We start from the raw sequence: 24819 nt of genomic DNA on the forward strand, positions 1-24819 counted from the left end.
GGACACCACCACATCACTCAGCCCAACCACATCATCACTCAGCACCACAACAGCATCACTCAGCACCACAACAGCACTGTCCTTGCTTACTACCAACATGCATTGCCATAGCCAATAGGACTCGCATTAGGAAGGTGTAAGCTATTGGCTTTGTAAATAACAATGCTATTAATTTATATATTTTCAAAGCCAACACACATTAAAAAAAAATGTCATTTACAATACCAATAGCTCACTTTCCTAATGCGAGACCTATTGCATTGCAAATGCTTGTTTAAAAATACAAGCTTGCCTTTGTCTCCACTCATGGTGTATGGCAGGTACCACTAGTCAGAGTGCCCACTGCAATGTTAGCACGCTGGATTGTCCAATTCATCAATTCTCTCTTTTATTTTACATCCAGCAGATGCACGCTGTGCGGGCATCTTGGTCCAAGCACTGCACTTCTGTACTGGGCTCACAGCCCATAATTAATGTTAGAAGGGTTTTGCATGTAACAAAGGGCACAACCTATGTTAGGGGATTTGTGGGGGGGCAACAGGAAGAAGTCGAGAGACTAAAGCAAACCTTACTGCTACAGTGGAAATGCTATTTCAAAGAGGTAGGTGATCATCCAAATGAAAACTGTGGTAATAATCACACAATCCTACTGTTTTTCAAAGTTGTAAGTCAGCAAAAACAAATCGTAACAGTGCCCTGTGTAAAAACGTTTCCTTCCTAAACTTCAATTGTGGGGGCTAGCATATAATGTTGGTGAGCCAGAGGCTGTGGTCAAAGCAACAGGCTTAAGTATTGCGCCTTCTGATAAGACTGGAAAACCCACTGCAAAGAACTCGAGTGGAACACTTTTTGTAAAGGTCAACTGGAAAATATAGAAATAAATATAGTCCTGAGTATGGACTGCTTTCTTAAATGCAATTACAAAACAAACAAATCTACACACAAACACGAACACACAAATGAAATACTTACATGCAGCATGTTCAAGAAGAAGAGCCCTCCTGCCCGTTCAACGTGCTCCAGCGCTCTTCAATCTCGCCATGCAGCTGCTTTCAGGGCACATGGGGACAGATAGCAAAATGCCCGGGGCCTGGTCACAAACTGAACAGGAACCACACGCACTGCTGTGCGAGCTCGAGGTCGGGTGAAGGGCAGATTGAATAGCACAATATAAGGGCAATCACCCTTCAGCTTGCACCTACAGCGGAATGGTGATTGACCCGATTTCATTGCAGCCTTGCTGCCCCAGCGCCAAGGACATTCACACCTCTCCTGTGTGGGAAGCCTGAGGGGCAGATTGAATGGTAGTCTTGGCGCCCCGGCGCCAAGTATATTCACACCTCCTTATGTGCTGCGAGGGCTCTTGAGTGTTTAGTTTTTTTATACCGAGTTAGGCACTCAAGTCCTGCGGACCCCCTGGGAATGTGTCACGGACCCCTGGGGGTCCGCGGACCACAGTTTGGGAAACGCTGCTCTACAGCACCCACCCAACGACCAGGAAAGCACTTTTTATACTTTAATTTTTAATATGCTGGTCCTTAGTACACAAGTGGCATACAATAGTTTACTTGCACCTGCATCCTTCAGACTACAACTCCCTTTCAGGACTAGTTACATTTGCGTCTCTAACTGGATCTGCCCTTAACAGTACCAGTGTATACTTTCTGTCCATCTGTGGATTCCTTTGGCGTTTTACACCCCAGCACACTGCCCTCCAAGAAGCCTCGCTCCTCAATGAAGGGCTGAATGCCAGGGGTTGTGGCAGTGGCGGCTGGTGGATTTTGGAAGTTGTTTTGCTGGGCATACAGTAGCAAACGCCTCAGAGTTCAAAAGCACTCCATAGCACCCAGCTTCAGGCTTTGCCAACCCCTGGGCCGTGTACCTTCACAGGCTTTCAAATCATCCGTGAGCACATACCCTTAAACACGAGCTCAGGCATGCAAGCTAACATACACAGACACAGTCGCAGGCACGCACCCACACAGAGACAGTCATACAGACATACTTGTGCACTCCCCAGCACACAGATAAATACACACGGGCTGTTAAACACAATACGCATTAGCATAGCCAATAGGTCTCGCCTTTGGGACCTTATAAGTGTTTAACCATGCAACAGTTAATGTTGTTGCACCAAGGATATTGTGCTGCATAGCTAAATACTTATAAGATCCCAAAAGCGAGACCTATTGGCTATGCCAATGCAACGCCACTCAGCCACGCAACGCCACTCAGCCACGCAACGCCACTCAGCCACGCAACGCCACTCAGCCACGCAACGCCACTCAGCCACGCAACGCCACTCAGCCACGCAACGGCACTCAGCCACGCAACGGCACTCAGCCACGCAACGGCACTCAGCCACGCAACGGCACTCAGCCACGCAACGGCACTCAGCCACGCAACGGCACTCAGCCACGCAACGGCACTCAGCCACGCAACGGCACTCAGCCACGCAACGGCACTCAGCCACGCAACGCCACTCAGCCACGCAACGCCACTCAGCCACGCAACGCCACTCAGCCACGCAACGCCACTCAGCCACGCAACGCCACTCAGCCACGCAACGCCACTCATCCATTTGCAAAACGAAAAATGTCAAACTCTTCTATTGCGAGACCTATTGCATTTTCAATGCTTGTTACAATTGATGAGACACCTGACTCCAAGGTGTTCCTACAGAATATCATGCTGTTCATTAGAAACTGGATGAACTGTTAACACTTACAGCTTAACTCTGACAAAACAGAGTTTGTCATCACCAACAATAAACTAAACCACTGGACCCCTGCTCACTTGCCAATTGATCCTGGCCCCGCACCCATACCTAAGAGTACGATAAAAAGTCTTGGCATCCAAATCGATACGGACCTATCCTTGAAATCCCAGATAAACTCAGTCACGTCCTCCTGCTTCCTGCAACTCAGGAAGTTCAGGAAAAGTAGAAGATTCTTTAGTAGAGAGGCCAGTATCCACATTATACTCAGTAAGTTCAGGAAAATTAGAAGATTCTTTAGTAGAGAGGCCAGTATCCAAATTATACTCAGGAAGTTTAGGAAAATTTGAAGATTCTTTAGTAGAGAGGCCAGTATCTTAATTATCAACACCCTGATTCTGTCTAGAATAGATTACGCGAAAGCCATCTATCTGGGTCTCCCGATCAATCAAAATAACCAACTACAAATGATGCAAAACTAAGCTGCCAGAATCATTTATCAACAACCTAGGCATTGCCACACAAGGCCACCACTGGAGCTTCACTGGTTCCCAGTGGCGCAGCGGTCTATGTTCAAAATAGGATGCATCATCTTTAAAGCAATCGGCAGCAAAGTCCCCAAATATCTATCCTCAAGGATCCACAGATACTCCCCGAAGCACAATCTAAGATCTGCGCAAATGAACCGATTGGAGGTCCCAAGATTTAGATGTAAAAGGACAGGAGGATCCCGTGTTTCCATACCAGGACCCACATTTTGGAACCCTATGCCCATCGCCATCAGACAGGCCGCAGACTACATGCGTTTCAGGTAATAGATAAAAACATGGCTTTTCACCCAACCATATAGTTAGGCACGGACCCCTATTAACAGTGGTTTACCCAACACAAAGCCAAGAGACATATCGGTGTGCGTGCGCTTTATAAATTTCCCCTAACATAACATCACAAAATGTTTAATTAGTCCTGGAGTACCTTATGAAAGTGTTCCATTTCTAGACCTGAGCAAATAAAAAAGAGATTTCACAACTACATGCTCAGTGTGTGTTTGACGCAATAAGCCAGGTGGAGGATGCGTGTGATTGAAATGCAAATGTTGACGCAACCCAGAACCGTTTCACAGAAATTCAAGTCTTTTTTTTTTTTTTTGCTGAGAAGTTTATTTCGTCTCTGTTATGCATTTTGTGTGGTTGGGAGGCGTGTTGATGAGAGACTATTGACACAACGTGCCTTTGTCATTTACAATTATTTGAATAAGCTTATTGCATGTGAACAACCCTAGACCAGGAGCAGCGTGGACAGCTCCAGTGCAAACTCATTATTGCTGTCTCGCGAGAGGGCACACAGACTCCTGGTCTGCAGAGCACCTTTGAAGGAACTCGTTAAGAGTAAAAATTAACTTCATCAAGAGCCTTGTGCTCTTGGGTGAGACTGTCAACAAGGGTGTGCCAGTTATGAGAGCAACTTGTGATCTGAACTCCATTATTCCGTGACAGGTGGTCACTGAACATCCGCGCGGTGTGAGAGATGCAGACGGCCAACAGCACCAGGAAATGGTTCCTGGAAACCCAAGCCCAATGGTTTGTAGAACACGGTGTGCCCATATGGTTTCATGGACTCATCACAAGAGAGTAAGCAATTTGTTTTATCTAAATTTTTCATCATCAAAAGACTTCTCAAAACATATTTCATGTTAAAATAAGTACTGAGTAACAGCAGGTGTTGATCACACCATTTTGTACCTACTTGTGATCTAAAGTTTAATGTGACAGGGTAAATATCAGGTGATCAGCAGAATCCTCTTGTAGTAGTTTAAACTACATGTGGTTTGGGAATTTCATGTGCTATGGGAAAACTGCATTTTATATAGTAAAATTAATGTGATGTGGGGATTCTTGGTGTGATAGATTTCTATGTAATGTGATATGGGGAACTTCATGTGATAGATTTCAATTTAATGCGATATGGGGAACTTCATGTGATAGATTTCAATTTAATGCGATATGGGGAACTTCATGCGATAGATTTCAATTTAATGTGATATGGGGACCTTCATGTGATAGATTTCAATTTAATGTGATATGGGGAACTTCATGCGATAGATTTCAATTTAATGTGATATGGGGACCTTCATGTGATAGATTTCAATTTAATGTGATATGGGGAACTTCATGCGATAGATTTCAATTTAATGTGATATGGGGACCTTCATGTGATAGATTTCAATTTAATGTGATATGGGGAACTTCATGTAATATGGATAAACCTTGTGTAAGGGGAAATGTTTCATGTCATATAGGGGTACTGGCATGTGATATTTGACAATGTCTTGTTAGATGTTACAGGTCATGCGATACGGGAAAACTTGATGAGGGAGACAGGGAAACCTAATGAAATCAAGAGCAACATTAAACCATGCCTGTTGTCTTTTTAGAGAAGCGGAAAATTTGTTGAAGAATAAAACTCCAGGATCATTTCTGGTTCGCGTCAGTGAAAGCCGTATAGGTTACAGCTTATCGTACAGGTAATACTGGTTTTTCTGTGTTTCTTTGAAGATGCTTAACCGATTAGGGTAACACAGTGGGTTGGTGTGTCTGCTGGAGAGATTCGCCTGTGGCCTGAAAGTCAAGGTTGGGTCCTAAAGAAACTTAATCACAAAAAAAGATTCACAGTGAATTACAAAAAAATAGGGCGCAAACCTCATGCAGCTCGACAACATTGAGGTGCCCTTGGCTAGTTGAAGCTTTGGGCAAGAATTGAACAGTACTAGTTCTTCACATGAGACCTGATCTAAATCTTTAAACTCCTCCACCCTCCACTTACTAAGTTCTACGAAATTTGTAGGCGTCATGGTGCAGCTGGCGGTACATGCAGGTGTTGGAAGCAACCCTGGTGGAACCGGTTCTGAAGACTCCTTCAATGTCGAAAAGATCACCTCATTGTTTGTTTTTTCCATGACGAGCCCTGGTGAATCCCATTCTTGGTTCAGATATATTGTGCTCCATTTCGTTTTTCCTCCTGTTTTGTTTTCCTGATTTCAATAAAGTTACCTCCTTTGACCATTTCCTGGAGAATGGGAGGTTCCCCTAGCCCTTTTTTTATTCCCACACCCAAGATCAAAAGAGATTTCCCTTGGAGGCTTCCCTCCAGTAATCCCCATGTTTCCTTCCACCTAAACCCCCTTTCGTTTGTTTTTTAAGGGGAGAAGCATATTCCTTCACCCTCTTTCCGCGCAGCAATACCACACCCCCTTACAGACCCCCTCATTCTCACGTTTCTGTTCTATCTCTAATTCCCACCCACTCACTGTATTATTTTCCTACCCTGGCCTCTTTTCTTGTTCCTCCTTACCTTTTTACATGGCCTGTTCCTAGCATGCTGTCTCCTTCAACCCTCCCCACAAGTACTATAGAAATGAAAAACATACTAGGTAGCTTTTTTTTTAAATAATATGTTATCTCTAAAAATCCGGTTCTCCAAACATGTGTTAGCAGTTTAAGAATTTTTGGGAGTTCCTTTTTTTACTTGTTTTTTTGTTTAGATAGTTTTTAAACCCCAAATTAGTTTCAATTCAAGTTTTTTCCTTCTAATTGTTTGTAGAATATTGTGGAAAGGAGTATTGTAATTGACTGAAATAAAGAAAAAGCGTTGTTAATTATTTCATAAAGGGGAAATTGTGGTACATTTTCCATATTATTATTTTACTCTCGCTATTAAAGCATTTTAATAGACTTGGTTTTAAAATGAAGCAAGCCCCAATGCCGTAAATATAAATTTTCAATTTTAGTATGAAAATCAAACAGACAAAATACATATATAATGCACAAAATATTATTAATCAATATATGCAACCTTCTTGCAATAAGTAGTGCGCTTTTTCAATTTGAGTATCTGTCTCATAGACGTCCGCGTGAGACTTCTTTTGTGTTCTAGGTAAGTGTATGCTAGAAGCAGCACTTTGTAACAAAAAAATATCCTGCAGAACAGAATGTAAATGTTATATGTATACATGAGTGTGTACATGAGGTCATTTTTCATGATACACCTCGAAACTTAAAAAACAAATGTTGAACTTGAGTCTCTTTTAAATTCTGATTTTACTTTTGATAAAAAAAATGGCACCTTTCTAAATGATCATTATTTGGCATCAGCGGTGAAACATCCGGTTGCACTTCTGCATTAAGGTGACTTGTTGCAACAAGCATTTGCAATACCAAAAGGTCTGGCTTTAAAAGATTGTTGTATGGTAATGGGAAGCATTAGAAGTAAATAGCACGAGAATGGATCTGAATTTGTGAGAAAGGAAAGAACTGTAAAATAATGTTGGTGTAGGTTGAAAGGTCCAGTAACAGTTGCACTGTTTAGCCAGACCTAAAAGTCCATGTAAATTACTGACTGCCCTCCTCCCAACCTGTGCCTTGCCAGAGAAAAACATCACAAATTGAGTTATCTAGGACACTTCAATAGCATTACAATGTCATGTGTGCCCCCAAAAGTTCAGGGTCAGGCAGCTGGATAAATAAACAATTATTACAGCTGTGTGGTGGGTAAACACTTTTATGCAGAAGCACACAACGTCTGCTCAATCAAAACATGTACTGCTGGCTCCCAACCTGTGGGTGGAGCCAAAGCCCCTCTCCTGGTGATTCTCACTAAATTGTCTGGCAACAGCTGTGCTGTCAGACCAAAGAAAAATAAATGTAGTGTGTAAAAGCTACCACTATTATTTAGGGAGGGAGAATTCGTGGGTTTGGAAAGCCTTCGTCAAATGGGAGATAGTTTAGTTGGGTACCCAGTGTCTGTGTAGGGTGGTCTTTTGTTTGAGGGCTTCTTTCTCACCCTCCTCCTCTACGCACTTGTTTAACCCCTTGCATGCTGCCGCGATTCTGCGCCTGTGCGGCAAAATCGCGAGTGGACGGGTTTATGACGGCCCCCAGCCGACATCAGCACATGAGCGCCGTAGTGCATGACGGATGGGGGCCGTCATCAGCATGCAAGGTGTTAATGTCAGTTGAGTGAGTAGGAGGAGGGTGGTTAATTACCGGTTTCTGTTTGGCATGTGAGAGTTGCTATTAGCAAGGTAGGTGGCAAAGAAAAGTGCCCTAGAATTATCAGTTTTATAGCAGTGGTCATTTGATGGCACCAGCTGGCTTTCGTGGGCCTCCAGAAGCCCCTAGGCCAGGGATACCAGGGCAGTGCCAGGGTCACTGAAGGGAAAGCCAGTGGGAGCAACCACCACCCGTGGCTTCCGCAGACTCTTATCCATGCCCGTTTGAGAACTGTTGACGCATACACATGCATGCCATGTGCAACACGGTGTGCCTGTCAATATGCTGCTTCACAGTTCATTTGGAAGATCTTTCTCCAAAGAGAAGATATTTGTTTCTTCAGAAAAGGATGGTTTATAATGATAAGGCATCTTATGTGCAATATTTTGTGTATCAGTTTGTTTATCAATTCACGATGTGTCACTTTCCCTCCTCCAAGATTCGTATGCTCTTATGTTAGCGAGTTGTGTGTTTATTTTCAATATTTTATATTATCAACATACATGGGGCCACGTGTATTAAAAAAGCATTTTGCAATTACCAAATAGCGATTTTTACCGAATGGTATTTGGTAATCGCAAAATGCTATGTATGTAAGAAATCGCAAAAGATTTCGCAATTCCTTAATATTACCAAATAGACATTCGCTAACTCATCGCTATTAGATACTACTACTCCATTCGTTCCTATGGGCCTAAAGGCCCTTAGGTGCGAATGGCTTTGCATTAGCTAATTTGCGATTACCTAATTGGTAATTACAAATTAGGGAATGCAAAGCCAAGGGTGCCCAGGGCCTAAGGCCCCCCTGAAGCACCCCCCTCCCCCCAAAACGATTTTTTACATGCAAAGCACACATATGCCCTAGGGGCATGTGTGCGCTACATGGCACTTTGAAAAATTCATTTTTGTGCATTTTTCAAAATGTGCACATGGTTACCATCAACTTGAAGTCGATGGTAATAGCATTTTCCTAAGTGCACAGTTTGCAATTTTAGGTATTCACAAACGGCCGAAATTACCGATTCACACACTTTGATGCATAGTTATTATTCCATAGTTATAGTGTTTTTTTGGTTTTTTTTTTGTGAAGGCTTGGTCAACAAATAAACAATGATGATAAAAGTATTATCACAAAAGGGAAGTCAAGATTACATCTATTTTGCTTGAGATTCGCACATTAGGATGCATTAATTGTGTTTTTTCCCCTCTTCTAGTGCCCTTGACCGCTGCAGGCACTTTAAGATTGATGTGTTAGACGATGGACGGTTTGTAGTCGTGGGAGCACCGGATATTCACAAAACACTAGACGATCTAGTCCAGTTCCACCAACAGAACCCAATCCACCCATACAACGAGGTGCTAATTCAACCATGTGGACAGGTGAGCGCCTTACGAATTGTCTTACCCAATCCACCTCAGTGGGTAACTTTCTAGGATATTCAGTCGAGTTACCTTCATATCAGTATCACCTCGAGAACTCTTCCTTTTTTTCCAGGGTACCATGTCAAAACATAGACTGGAAAAACATTCAGGTCAAAAATGTGGGGAAACATCTAGGGTTTGGTGGAATGTCTGAAGAGGTGTAAATCTGTGGTTTTTACCATCCCGGCAGTCTCACAAGGTTCCTGATGATGGTGCAACAGTGGTCCCTGCTGTTTGAGACCTTTTGCCTGTGGTCCATCCTTCACAGAGCCACCAAGGGCAGTGTGCCAGAAACCCCGCCCATTTGTGAAATGTCTTTCAATGCTTATACTTCCTTCCTTTGTCCACCATGCAAGGCATGGCAGACCCTAAGTGGAAAAATATTCGCTGGCTTCTCGCACCAGAGAAAACGCCCCGCGTGTCACAGCCACTGTTTTTATTTCATTAAGACCAGCAAATCTCAGATTCCATGAGGTGCTAAAATTAACATATAGGTTTGGTAGAAAAAAATAAATGAAAAGTGCCTTGATTCAAAGTTGTGTGTGGTACATTGGACCTAGAATTAAATGTATTTATTTATTTAGTGTTTTATAGAGCCCGAACGTGACCCGTTAGGGTATCAGAGCACTTTATAGGGATAACACGTTGTATACAAGTATGAAATAGTCAAAGAAAGAAAAAATACCATGAGTAGAAGTAGAAGGAGGTGAAACATTGGGGGAATAACAGGGTGTATAGAATGTTCAGACCATAATGCAGTGAAATCCAGCGAATACATTTGTGGGAGTACAAGGTCAGTACAAGATGGATAGCAGTCAGTCAATCCAAACTCTAGCGGCAACAAAAATAAGCAAAGCCACTGAGCAGTGTGTGCAATGCATGATTTATGGGAGAAACTTGCCCATTAGGAAGGTTTTGGCTTAATTTTTAAATAGTGACAGAGATGGAATTTTGCTGATGAAAGACGGCAATGAGTTCCAGATTCTTGGTGCGGCCCCAGAGAAAGCACGATTGTACGTTTTTTCCTTTCGGAAGCGCGGTGGGTGGAACACAACGTCTCTGGCGGACCTGGAGTTTCTGGCCCCTCCAGAAACCCTGATTTTCTGGGCGAGATATGCTGGGAATTTCGTGTGTAGTGCTTTGTGGGTGATACATGCTAGTTTGAGTTGGATTCTGGCTTCAAGAGGAAGCCAGTTCAGCACCTTCAGATACGGTGAGATGTGGTCGAATTTCTTGAGCCTGTTAAGAGTCTGGCGGTGGCTTTGAGGCAAGCTTTTAGGGGGACCGTGGAGATCTTGGGCAGGCCTAAAAGGGTTCAGCATCCATATTATATTCTGGAGATAACTAATGCCTGGACTGCCATTTTGAGCCTGTTAAGAGTCTGGCACATTAAGACAGCAGTGTAATGGAACAGTCATGGTGGGGCGATTCTCAAAGGACTTCCGCGAACATGGCAAAGGCCCTGCTGTATTGGCGAGGGGGGTCCGTACTTGTGGTGGGACCTCCGCAGTTGGAGTCTGAAGTGTAGAGGTCCCACCGCGAGAACGAGACCCATTCCACGAGTGCGGGACCCCAGCCACAACTTAGTGGCTTCCACCACGAGTGTGCGGGCCCTTTGTAAATCGGGGCCATTATAGGGAACTGCAAGGATTTCTGACACTCCAAACAAAACTACCATATACTCATCCCTCCTGCTTGGCAATAAGGCCAAATTTGCTGCCGTTAGTCCTCTAGGCAGCTGCTGAGTATGGACTTAAAACCAGCCCTCCAATGTGGCCAGGTGAAGGCTGATTAATAGCAGAGAATGTGTTCATGGTTTACTGGGAAATCACTTGCAGGGGAAATGGTTGAGAATCAATGGTCGGAATGGGTCTTATCTGCCATTGTACAAGCAGTTCACGAGTTTTAACCCCGTATGTTGCATGTTTATATGCATGAAAGTTGAAATTCTACGATATTGTAAAGTAACTACTGCCATTATAAATGGTCCTATTTAGGTTCATTGCATGCACATTTAACTCAAGTGAATGTATTTAAAACCTGGCATTAATGCAACACATATTTATCAGTGTTTCTCATTCCTGGTGGATTAGTCATTTGTCTCAGTGGATCACGACAAACGTCTAAGGAGCCAACACAGAGGCTGGCGCAGGAGCAGTGTTGGCTTGCCCTGGGAATGGAAAAGGCCTATTTCCTGGGTTTGAAGATGGTGCGGGTCAGCATGGGAGTCAATAGAGTTCCATCATGATGGAGGCGATGCTGCAGTGTATAGGATGCCTTTTTGGGGGGGGAACCACTGTGAAGTCAGGGAGGCCATGGAGCAGAGCGTTCAGTGCTTAATTTGAGGTGCTGGTTTCTGGTGGTTACCACACTTATGACAATCTGCCACATGGCGGCGCTGTTCATCTAATTTAGAGATATCAGAACAACGGTTGTTTATGAATGCAATATATATTAGAAAATACTAACACCTGCCACCCCAGCCATTCCTTTAGCTTTGGAGACCTGGAATAATTTGAACTGTCACACTTGAAGGCGAGAGAGATGGTTAGTAGTTGTTTTGGTACCGTCATTGGCAGCGATGATGGGGCAATGGGTGCTGCAAGCTGCAGTGGCCTCCTTGTCAGGGCCCTTGCACTTATTATTTTACAAATTAAGGCACTGAGACTGCTGCCACCAACCATATTCAAGAGTATGGGGGTTTGAAAAGAAGCAGTGAAGTTGCTCTCTTGAAGAAGCAGTTTTACTTTCTCTTGAAGGGAGAGCTGGCCGTGTGTGATATTTTTGGGCAATGTGTGAGCCCATGGTTAATCCAACTGAGATGGCATTCAGTGAGAGTCAGGGGTTCAAAGCCGACAAGGTTTGTGTTGTTGAGGTTTACAAAGTTTCTTTTTTGTTGTTCTTGGAAAATTACAGGGATTCTGTCTTTGTTGGGTTGAGATTTAGGCAGGTGCAGGACATCCAGGTCTGGATGAGGTACTAGCCGTGTTGAAGGTGTTGTATGTCTGAAGCAGAAGAGACATTCAGGTGGAATTGCACGTCGCCTGCATGTTGGTGAATGTGGATCTTGTTGTTTGTGAGTAAAGACCCAACATGTTCCTTGTGGAGGATGAAGATGACTGTGGTCAGTATGAAACTCTGGGGAGTTTGCAGGTGAGCATATTTAAGGATCTTGAGGTGCCCATAAACATCAACCGGTGTAGGTTGGAAAGGTAGGAGGGCAACCAGTGAAGGACAGTGCCGGTGAATCCCATTTGAAACTCCAGGATGTGGTTGAGGGAGAGATGGTTGACTGTGTTGAAAGCAGCTGACAGGCCTGGCAATATCAGAATATCTGTTCACTGTACATTAAAAAAAACTGGATATCAAATAAATTGATTAATTTATAACATCTGTTCCATTCCTTTCCAGAAAAATGCCTCACAGAAGGATTACGAAGACTTATTTGAGTTTAATAAATCTGAGACAAAGACTGATCCGAGGCCGCCTAAGCCCGGGGCTCCATCCCATCAACCACCGGTGCAAAATATTGGTTGGAACATTCCACCAGCACTTCCACAAAGGAACCTTCCAGACAGTAATCGACCCCCTGTCCCACCCAGAACAACACATCCTGACCCATCTTCCAAGAAATTATGTCCCCTACCTCCCTTACCACAAACTACAGGGACCAACCAACTGTACCCTTCTCTTGCAGAGGAAATGAATGCTTCTGCACAAGATTCAGTAAGTACTGGGGTTATAAATATATATATATATACATATCTTAATTTATTCATTTTAGGTTTGAAATGAATGGCCCTTGCTCAATGCACCGTGGACATGTTCTATTCTCTGCATACAATAAGCTTTTGGCTTCTTCTGCATTGGAGCCTACAGCCATTGGCTTGAGACTTTGTCAGTCACTTCTAAGACCAGCCCACAGGATTGTTTTAGTTTCACCTTCTTTCCATTGGCTATTTGAGTGTATCCTTCACCTCCATTGAAATGTATGAGAAACTATTTTACATCTGAAAAGTACACCTGTAATCACACATTTACTTCCCCATTTCATCCGTGCAGAGTACACACAAAGCAATTCTTTTTTAATTATTTTGAACTGCAGCAAGCATTTCCGTATTGGTTTTGTCAGTTTTCGAGTGTGAATGTCAAACCATTTTGCTTTGTCAATGCAGGTTTATAGTTATAACCCAGCTACCTCTAAATTCCGAATCAAACTAGAAAGTGGTGAACATAATTTGCCTATTTGGAAATTATAATATTCAGAAGTTTACATCTGTATTTTGAGCTGTTTGTTGCAAAAGCTTTTGATAGCATACGGAACATGCTATTATTTTACGTCTTTAATCAAGTTAAAGTCTCTTCTATACTCGGTACCAGTAAAATTGTGCACATACTTTTTGAGACTGGTTATTTAAGGCTGCTCATAAAATATCCATATATTTTCCAGACGCACAATGTACCATTATATAGTGTAGCGAGAAAAAAAGACAAGTGGGAAAAAATCCTTCGCTGTCCGTGTGGAACAGAAGGGATCCTTATTATAACTCTACAGACAGTGCTTAATTTGTAACAAAAAAAGAAATGAGTTCCAGGGCCCTCGTCAGGAGGCCACGACAGCTTGCTCCCCAGACTGCCCCTGCCAGCGCTGCAAATGACGATTCAGATTATTCCAGGCCCTCAAAGCTATAAAAATGACTCGGGAGGCAGCTATTAGTCATTTTAATATATTTTATATTAATAATAAACTGTTGTTTCGATCATCTATAAAATTAGATAGACCTCGCCACCATGTGGCAGCTCTCATAAGTGCTGGTGTTGACAATTAAGTGCCAATAGCGAGCACCAGAAACCACCAGCTCAAATTGAGCACTGCCTGCAGCCCTTTCATAAGGCTCTTCATCCCAGCATTAAATCACATACATAAGCTAAGAATAAGCTAATTATAACTTATGAATGGACATTTTAGCCACCGAAGGTAACACATAAAAAACAAACATTAGCTAAAATAACTCAGAGGCAGATTTATCAAGATTGTGCACCACCACAAAGTTATGCAAAAAGCCACAAAGTCTTGATATGGTATTTACTTTGCTGCACATTTTTTTTCTCTGGAAAAGTGCCGTTATTTAGGTACAAAGATTACTTTGCGCTCGCGTGTCAAGGGAAATCCAGCGTGTGGTGCTTAGGAGTTCCAGGGCAAATACCCATGGCTTGTGAAGTAAAGCTGTATCTGCTAACATTGTCATGCTTGGCTCTGCGTCAAAAGACAACGCCTCCTTGAGGTGGGAGCAAAGAATCAAATGTTTGTATTCCTTCTTACATTTAAAACATTGCACTGCACAGCACTCATCCAATGTGTGAAATGTTTTACAAAACGTCCAGGTGTAGGATTTTGTGCAGGAAGGGTACTCTTCATTACAAAACCTACGCCAGACAGCACAAACTCTTTTGTGCCGCAGTGCAAAGGTGTGTGCGTTGCGCTAGGCACCCTTGATTAACAACAGTGTAGGGTCAGAAAGCAACAACAGACTACATTCAGTAAACCTGGATTTCAGCTACTCATTTCCAATGCAATGCATCTTAGTAACTTTTGTTGTTGCGTTGCGCCATTGTTTCGTAAATCAGTCCCCTAGAGAAATTCAGTGTAAAATTCGAAATCCTTGCCCTGAATATTATGAGGGCGGTGGACATGTAAAATTCGGGTGGACATTTATTGGTTAGCATCAAATTTAATTAGAAAGTATGGAGGAAATAGAAGTGGTTGAGGTGTGAGTGCAGAATGTTGCAAGGAAGAGCGGAGAAGAATCATGGGTGAAAATTAGGATGGATTTGTTTTCTGTGGAACGTTGCAGACAATGGGAATTCTGTACTCTTAGCCACAGCTGGGTGTTTTCAATGGGATCAGGACCAACAAAGCAAGCTTAAACTTCATATCTCTAAATTATAGGGATCCTACTGACACCTTTTTCAAGGCTTTCCCTTCCAAGAAACTTCTGAGCACTATATGATGACCTAGAGTCTACTTGGAATGACGCTTACATATGACTGCTAAATTTTACATTATTTGTGGAGATATGCATCGGTAATACTTCAGTATGCGGAACTCTTTACACATGCAACTACAGCATGGTTAGTACTGCAGTCAGTGAATTACAGGAATACTCCTGAAATGCATTGAGAATTCCTAAAAAAGTAGACATTTACTCCAACAGTATGCTGTTATCTTCTAGCAACGCTGAGTTTACTAGAGGCCACAAGTTAAACTTCCTTGATTAGGGAATAACCTACCACGCCCAGAACTGCGGGGTCATTTTAGGCTCTTTTTACCTATGCCATCTACAACGTGCTCCAAGCAGACAGTAAAAGACAGTAAATGACAGGAAGGGGGTCGTGTGGGTCAGGGGAAGGTGGGAAGGCATGGAATAGGATATGCCGTCTGTGGCCATTACAGCCTGTAATGCGGGGTATGCATTGTGCGCCCCATCCAGTGGTGAAGGAGGAGGGTCTCTGCATGCACCCCCCTCCAGTTGTGGTTTTACGGGGTGTGGTACGCGTCCAGTAAAACCGAGTCTGGTGTTACCAGACATGGTCATTTCAGGCCTGCAAACACGGACCTCTCATATTTACCTTAGAACAGTTTTCCCATCTAAGGAAACCACCACAGGCAGCTAGTAATGGCGCCCAGAGTGTAAGCATATAAGTATAAATGTCTCATCTGTCTTTCATTCAGTATTTGTGAAGGATGTCTTAAGGAGTATTTTTCTGGACGTGGGGATTCAAATGATATCTTTAATTTGACAAGCTGAGGTTGAAAATTGACTGTGCTTTGTAAAGCGCTTTATAGCCCCAACTTTTCCAAAACGTTCACATGTGCACTACGGCAACAGATGTAGTGTGTGTATTTAACTTAAAACTTTGTAAAATCTTCATTCCTGTAAATATATTTTTGGATTTGTTTAACACAAACTTTTTGAAGGAAAATGTTTTGATACACAATGGTTTGTGCACTTCACTCAGTACACAAAAAAAGAATCAAACTTTCCAGTGTTAAATATGCATTTTTTCTTCTTTTATTTTTTAGACTTCCATTATGTCTGGCTTGTACCCTTGGAAAAATAAAATGACGAATTCCGCAGGTTCTGATTCGCTCCTCACTGATACAAACTCTGAAAAGTTACCTCCCAACCATTCTTCATCCAGTGAAGTCCAGAAATGGAAAGAGACAGACATTTTGCCAAAAGCTAGCAGTGACAATATTGGGAAAAATAACAGGCCCATTGATAAACTGCTGAACCCTGCCAAGGAGTTTAAAAATAAGGTTCTCCCAGCCTTGGAAAGCAAGGTCACAGCTATGAACAATTTTAAAATTCCACTCAGTCCCAAGCTTGCTGGGGTAATGAACAAAAAAGGCGTGGAAACGTCTTACCCAAAAACTACTGCCGGGAACGTCTGCTCAGGGCCAGCTACTGGACAAAAATGCAATGTAACATCTCATCAAAAAAACTCACCAACTTTTGGAAGTAGCCAGTCGCCATTTGTGTCCAATCACCCGACAGGTTCACAAAATATAGCCGCATTGAATCAAAGGGGTGAAAAGGAAGCCACTGTCAACGATCCTTCTCTCATCTACCAGTATAAAAGGCCCCCGCCATTTGCACCCGGATTCTAGGAATTTTTAAACATTAATTCCTTAATCTAGATGGTAATTTAAGAGATTGCACTTGGTGTTTCTATCAAATTAACTTGTAAAATGTTGTTCCTACTACCAGCATTTCAAAATGTAAATGTTATCATTTGCGGTTTGTCTAACAAAAGATATCTCAACCTGGAGTCTTAAAAATGTTTAATTGTACTATTAGCTGAAGCCGGTTTCCCCAAACAATTTTAAATGGTTTTTGAGTTAGACATTGCTTCTCTATACACAATATTAATTTATATGGATACAAATATGAAAAACATGTTTGCAGTAGTTTTGAAAATAATAGAAGTGCTTCTTACTTTACAACACATTTTTACATGTTTTGAAACATTAGATAATGCTTCATATTTATTGCATTACATTCAGGCCAATCAAAGTCCCAATATTTCATATAGTAACTTGATTATGCAACTCTGTGTATTAAATATTTTCAACATTGTTTGTTCATGTGTGTTCAGTGTAATCAGTGATGTTGTGCAGTGGAACATGTAGTCCTGGGAGAACAAAACATAAAAAAGTTTAAATCTATGAATTCTGGAGTGATTTCGGGCTTGTCGAACCCTCATATTTTTTGTGGTTCAAATTCAAGTTGATTTGATTCCTAAATATTTCTCCATGCTTTTGCACATTACAAAATCCTTTTTGTTCATGCCATGTACTTGCATTTTTGCTACTGTTGGTTTAGGCATTGAACAACCTTAAATCACTTCAAAATTACTTGAATAGAATATTGAATATTACAGATGATGACATTCAAGTTTGTTCAATGTATTAATGCGATTGGGGCTTGTAATATATAGAATTTCTCTTATCTTGTATTGGGTCCTGCAAACCAAACAAAAAAAGATTTCTTATAGGACTTGTACTGCGCTATATGCTGTTGTAAGATGCCTGCCCATGAATTTCATTGTTTTCTTTCCTTTTCTATGATTTAAACAAAAAGCAATTACAACATCAACCGTAAATGCACCATGGGATAGCACAAGTAACACTAGGGTATAGAAAAATGTTCAACATATATGCATCATAGATTTATAATGTCATAAATAAAATCCGCTCATACTAAGCACAATGCACTTTGACTAAATCCAGACCACCTAAACTGACATATAGTTAGAATAATTGAGATATTTTCTTATCACTTATTTATTGAATATGATGCCTTGTCTCATTGCGAGACGGAGGACGAGAACACCTCCATGGCCAATTGGAACTTCCTTTACAAAAGGATTTTTGTTAAGGTTAATGGCTCTTCAAAGTTCCACATTAAAGAATTTCCAACCAAAAATATTGATTCCATATTAAAATAACAGGCACAATAAATTCAATTTACTTTAAATTTCTGGATGTGGTGGTGACTGCCAGGCAACCTCATTAATGTGACAATAGGGTGACCACCTCTCTCAAGGCCATTATTGATAAAGTTTCCCGGCCTAGCTTTTGTGTGAAAGTCGAATGGATTCTCGACTTGTAGTATTGTTTTGCTTCCTTTGAAGTTATCAGATTACCAAACCTGAAATCAATGTCTTATATTTGGAAGGTTCAGGACTGGAGGTGGCGTCCCTAATGGCCTCGTGTCATGTGGTCTCCTTGTTTGACAAGTAAATAAGAGGACTAAAATGTTCACTATAATGTGAAGCGCTAAATACATATTTTCGTTAGCCAGTTAAGTGATTTTTCTGCAAGTATCAATGTACAAACACGAGCGGTGGCTGTCCTTACATCGATAGGAAATGCTACAAGTACCACAGCAATTAACAGAAAACAAGGCATGAGGCCATCGGAAAGCTGGGCAGTGTGGATCTAAGTTAGTATTGAGAAGGGTGCCACAGAAAATGCATTGCAAATATTCTACCGTAATTAAAGCTTCCCAAGAGTTTAATTTAAATACATTTTTATGTAGCAGAGAACCTAAATCAACAAATTTGTCTGAAGTAGAAATGTTTTTTGTTCACCCATTTCCCAAACTCACTTGAGCCCAAAACCTTAATCCTACCTAAAAATGAATTTACACCTTAATGTATTTGAAAAAAACCACTCCAATCCATACCTTGACTTTCACCCTAATTCTAAACCAAATCCTAATGCTAATCCTACACCTATTGGTCATTCTTTAACTTACCTTCATTTGAAAACATACCGTAACCCTATTCCTAGTGTACTCTAACCGAATCCCTATTGCTAATCCATACACTAATTTTAACTGCAAGCAACTCTTCACCCGACCTCAACTTACATAACCCACTTTTAGCCTTATTACTAAAGACAGCTGTACTGATTTACCTGAACATTTCTTTGTAATGACTTTACCATTTGGAGAGACTCTGTAATGTCTGTTCAGAAGAAACGTGTGTGGCCTCCACACCTTTCTTCTTATATCTATAGCAGACTCCCTTATCGATTGTCAGTAGTTGCTGAAAGGTTTGGAGGGTTCCTATGTGCTACTCTTTTTTTGAGATTACATATTATATAGTAGACGTGCGCCCCTCAGCACAGAGGCCTGACTTGGCAGCAACAACACTCTTTCCCTCATTTAGTTACTGATTTCTTAAAAAGTTAGACATTTGCTCCTTTAGATGTATTCCTAGGTCTGTAGTACACTTCTGCCTTTTTTGGACTTTACTGAGAATTCCTGGTGTACCCCTGGGAAACGGAAAGAGTAGCTTGTTCCCAGAAGTATTTTAGAAATTCTTTTGGGGATTACAAGTTACATGCAAAAGCATCTTCCCCTGGCTAAATGTACATGGTCTAAATGTATGTGTCTGTACATACCTCACAGTAGTGCATTTCTACTTTTAATAAAATGCTCTACACAGAAAACATTTATCTCCACTAAGAAATCTCATCCTTATACCATCTCAAGTTTTGGGGCTGTTCCATAAATTGTATACAGGTTAACTGCACCCCTTGACGGAAATTCTGTTTCCAGCATGGGAATGGGCTGTGAACCTTTGGAAGTATCCACAGACGTACAAACTTTCCATGGCATTCTCATCCTGCGATGTCCCCTCCCCACCCTGGTAAGTGAATGTATTTGCACGTTTCATACATCATATGTTTTGCAAGCGTAAATACATATGTTGTGAACAGCAGCTGTGGATTTATACTTGTGACAAATCGCTAGATGTGCACCCCCGTTCAAGTTATGTGTGCATATGTCTTTAATAGTCGAGACATTTTAGTTTTAGGGTAAGTACATCAAGCAGAATTTAAGTTATGCAGTTTTACCATCCTATTTGGTAATACCCCTATGTGTCAATGATCAACCAAGCAGAAAGTTCCATAGTTTCTCTACGTCATGTCTTTATTTAGAAACTGATTTTCTAGCAGTATTTCCTTGTTTAATATATCTCAGGTTTATTGTCCCTAAGAGAGCACCACTGTTTCAGATTGCATTATTTCCTCTTTTTGTAGTTGCTTTACTTTAATCCCAGCTGCCTGTGCCTTCATTTCAGCTCTTTTCCTAATAGGCTGTTGGCAACTCAGGGATCAAACAGGAAGCATAAGAAAGCCTATCTTCCTGTTAGTACTGTTTCACTGATGATCTCTTTGGTCAGCGTCAGAACAATATGAGGTCATGATTTTATTGTGTAAGTCACACATCACCTGCAGTTTCCCTTTTTATACGGTTTCTGTATGTTACTTGTTACATTTGAAAAGTTTACCGTGGAATCTTACATGTCAAAATACAATATATTTGGTACAACACATACCAAACAAAATTACAAACTCCAGGCTTAATATTGAAATAGAAACTCAGTGAAAATTTGAGTGCCCTATTTACCTGTCCTGCTGGGCGTTTGATATCTTTCCATAATACTTTAATGCACAATGTAGTTACCTGGTAACACTCACATAATATGCATTACTGTACCACCTTCCAGACTCTGGAAGCATTTCCAAATATGTTGCAAGTTTGTGAGAGGGGTTCTGGCAAGTATGAGGACCGAGATGTTATTTTGTGTAACAAAGTTTTATTAAGAAATTTATATATTATAAGTAGTAAGACACTTCTCATTTATTTTCCTAAAATGAATGTACAGAGAACTGAATAGAGAATCAGTAGGCAAGCAGATATAAATTATCTACAATTTCCCCCCTTGTATACAGAGGAGTATCTTTAACAAATAACCTTTTCTAATATGATGTATATCATCCTTGGTATCTAATACTTTCCTCTTCTTTTCAACTAGTGCACACAGTAAAATAGAATATTGTTCTGTGTGTCAGTGATTTGCATTAACGAACGGTGTCATTTAGGACTGATAAGGTCTACATAGCAACATTTTAAGTTTACAAAAATGTGTCCCGTCGAGTCACTACATGTTTCCATATTGCAATTTTTTGGAAAACATTTAAAATGTTGAAAAAATCATCCTATGAAAACTCAAGCTTAACACATAAAGATAAAGCAAATGCTTTTACAAGTTCTTCTGAATGGATGAACCATAGGGATTTTGAAGATCTGAGACATTCTGGCCTGCACTGAGCCTTTCTGGTAGACACATTTCTCTTGGATCATCAATAGAAGACCATCTCAAGGATTGAGGAACCATTTTCATTCAGACTTTAGAAATTATGTTGAAACTACCCCTTCTCGGCTCAGAGGCTCAAATCCGAATGTGAAAAGTACTGTTGGGGAGAAAAAGAGTATACATATGTATCAGTACATCTTTTGTTTCTGAGTAATTTAACAATTAATCTGGCACTTTAAATCTTTTACATTGGCAATACGTTTTCAATACTTTAGGAATACAGAATTAGTTTGAGGGCTGTGGGCAAACGTTTACATTTCTAATGGACGAATTTATCGATCTATTTAAAAGCAAGGTCTATTAACTTAAGGTGGATTTTTCTAAAACTATTCCCATTACATTAAGATTTCAGTTTGCTTCTTTGACCTTTTTAAAAGTTGATTTCATAGTTTCAGATATTGAGGCAACATAGTTAATGCTCCCGTGTTAGCCTAGTGCAAGTGTAATACTTGTTTCTGCACACGGTCTCTTGCTGCTGTTTGTTTTGAAGGATTGGTGCACTGATCTGAACCATTTGATTGGCCCTCAGTGCCACCAAGCCATGCCCCCCTATTTGATTTGCTTACATCTAAGCTGACATAGTAAAATTTCAGCAAAAGCACTCCCACATGGAAGCTCTAATTCAGCTTGAAACTAAACAGACACTTTTAGGCCTCATTCTCTTTCTATATTTCTACAAACAGTGGAACACAGAAGCTCTGAACAACTTGCTCCTCCACATCCCTTTGCATGTCCATACTTACTGTCGTCTGTGACAAGATGGAGAGGAACAAGAAAATGCACAAGAATAGGTGCTGAGAGAACCAGGGATGCAGGAGTACATGATCAGCAAGTACAAATTTACCAAAACAGGGAGGGAATTCATGGGCAGTGCTCCTCCATTATCATAACTGCCTTGGCATGGGGTGACCTTGGCGTAAAATAAGTTCATACTTTGTTTTGATTGCTATATATGTGTAATGGGCCAGCATAACCTTCTCTTTAACATCAGATACAAATTCTGTGATTCTCCCTTTAGCGATCCTGAAAATATGAGCATTTTAGTTACCTAAGAAAATCTGGTGCTCGCACAATCATGTGTTGGAAGTCTTCTAGGGAGAGTTTGCCATCGTTGTCCACATCGGCTTCATCGATTACTTTTTCACAAACAAGACACACCTCTTCCGGGGTTAACTCGTTTCGGGTCAGTTTGTTGAGGGTTTTCTCCAAGTCGGATTTACAGATAAAATCATCATTGTTAAAATCTAACAAAGTAAGCATTATTTAATTTAGTTAACATCTCAATGATTTAAAAAGTTTTAATATGTTTTACACATGATATAGTAGAGTATCCTGTTCAAGTTGATCAGACATTACACCTTTTTGAAGCACTTTCTTTAGATATAAATGTGTTCAGTTTAAAAACTAGCACGATTCAAATGCAAACAGAATTGAAAAACAATTAAAGTTCAAGCAGGACGTGATCAAAAATATTGTAGAAAGCGAAAGATGAGTGCAAGCAAGGCAGAGGCAATATTTCTTTTTACAAACATGACATTAGATCTGATGAGAACAATACCCATTGTTGTATTCATAAAAAATAAAAGCTGAGTGGGTCATCTTGGCATGAAGGCGGGATCACTTTCAGTGAAAATGCTCCCCAAACCAGTGGAGCACTCAAAATAGGCAGGTGATTTGCCATTGAACCAATGTAGGAAAAGCCTTTGCAGTCTCAGAGGAGTGGCAAGCCGTCCTCTAGGGTGTAAATGCCCCTGGAGTACACAGTATTATACATATATAGGGCCCAATTTACTAAAATGGTTGAAAATCTACACCCAGGAATATCCAGGTTTGGTGCAAATTTACAGATTTGTTTGGGGATGTTCAAGAGATTCCAGAAGTACTTGTAAGAAGCTATGACAAACGCAGCTGTACAGTAATACATTCACATGCATAAGCAGTAACACATGTGAGTGGTGCACGGTATATAATTATGCCGCTGCAAATGCTAATATAAATGCTATAAAAAAAACTGGAAAATATTTTCAGGAGGTAATCCCTCATCATTCTCCTGATAGATAAGAATGTTCTCCTGTCTTTGTGGTGAGTAAATCTTTAACTATGACCTTATTGGGAATACGTCTTTTAAACGTTTGCGCATACCGACAATCTCACAGGCTTTTGGCTGTTCACAAAATTTCCATGACGTTTGCGCCTCGGAATTCCCACTTCTTCTGAGCAGATTTAACACACTGTTGTAATTTTAAAGGTGAGTACATAGATTTTGGAGTCTAAATTCGCATTTTGTGATTTGTAAAAGTGAATTTGCGCTCATAAACAAAGCTGCTTGCACAACAAATGTTGAATTTAGGTGCACAAATCGTTTGTGCATTGGACCCACAATTGTGAAATATGAACTTATCCACACATGTCATCTGAGAACAGATTCTGTAACGAAAATTGATGTGGATTATCATTCTGTAACAAGTTTTCATCTACTGTGCAACTTTATTTTTTGGTTGGGCCATGTCTATGGGCAAAGTCTTGATACTTAGCTAACCAGAGTGTCACCTGCTTACTCACCATAAATCTTAAAGGCATAGTACGCTTTCAGATCCCTTGGCGCCATTTCACTCAGCACAGAAAACATATCCAAAAAGTCATCCAGTGTCATATTGCCATCGCCGTCTTCGGAAAAGACCTCCGCTATCCTCTGGCGGAAGGGGTTGTCCTGCAAAGTCAATTGAAAACAAGACCTATTTTTTGGCAAATCATCGTCTTGAGCAGGAATCCAAGTGATATGAAAGGTATGTCTTTTTGTACACTTATGTGTTAATTGCAGCATTATCAGTCTATCGCTACTATAAAAATATATTGTTTGTGCATGTTGTGCTTCTTGTTAATATGAAATTTGGTTGAATGCCTCAAGGAAAATGAAAATACATGTGTTGTTAAGATAATAAATTCTTTGGCATACGACACTTGGTTTTATGTCTTAAACATAGTACATTCTTTGAAAATAAATCACATTTTAACTTTAGTAAAATTTGTATCCAACTCCATTCGATTAAACCCCCTTACCTTATGCAAACCTATTGATGCTATTAGACAACCAAAACAATAGGAACAAAAACAATGCCAATGCACTGCAAAATTACATTTTAAAGTGTTAAAATATTATTTAAAGTGTATTACAATTCTCTAGCACTTAAGGGTTTTGCTGAAAGATGGTGCACCTGACTTCATATAGGGAACAGGTCTATGCCAAGATTTGTGCGCATCGGGGTATCAAATGTTACCTTCAAGGAGGCAGTCTTTTGGCCAACACTAACAGCATACCTACAGCATGGGCAGCAGTGGTGCAAGCTTCCCTCTCACGCTTCAAAGATATCGGCAGCGATGCAAGCTTCCCTCTCA

General features: G+C 40.9%; 2 protein-coding genes across 2 annotated transcripts in view; one reads left to right on the plus strand and one right to left on the minus strand.

Annotated features, from left to right (window-relative positions):
- LOC144799533 (uncharacterized) overlaps window positions 1-17416 on the plus strand; it is a 64695-nt gene extending 47279 nt beyond the window's left edge. The window contains exons 2-6 of the mRNA XM_078670900.1: window positions 4213-4347; window positions 5151-5240; window positions 8979-9144; window positions 12598-12912; window positions 16271-17416. Of these exons, the coding sequence (XP_078527026.1) occupies window positions 4244-4347; window positions 5151-5240; window positions 8979-9144; window positions 12598-12912; window positions 16271-16858 (1263 nt within the window). The 5' untranslated portion in view covers window positions 4213-4243 and the 3' untranslated portion in view covers window positions 16859-17416. The remainder of the gene's footprint in view (window positions 1-4212; window positions 4348-5150; window positions 5241-8978; window positions 9145-12597; window positions 12913-16270) is intronic.
- Window positions 17417-20842: 3426 nt separating this feature from the next.
- Window positions 20843-24819, minus strand: part of CIB3 (calcium and integrin binding family member 3) — a 38054-nt gene continuing 34077 nt past the window's right edge. Inside the window, exons 4-6 of the mRNA XM_078670901.1 lie at window positions 23986-24133; window positions 22472-22667; window positions 20843-21520 (exon numbers count right to left, since the gene is read on the minus strand). Coding sequence (XP_078527027.1) covers window positions 21499-21520; window positions 22472-22667; window positions 23986-24133 — 366 coding nt within the window. The 3' untranslated portion in view covers window positions 20843-21498. The remainder of the gene's footprint in view (window positions 21521-22471; window positions 22668-23985; window positions 24134-24819) is intronic.

This window comes from Lissotriton helveticus, chromosome 12 (genome assembly GCF_964261635.1).
Source record: "Lissotriton helveticus chromosome 12, aLisHel1.1, whole genome shotgun sequence".
Taxonomy (NCBI): Eukaryota; Metazoa; Chordata; class Amphibia; order Caudata; family Salamandridae; genus Lissotriton; species Lissotriton helveticus.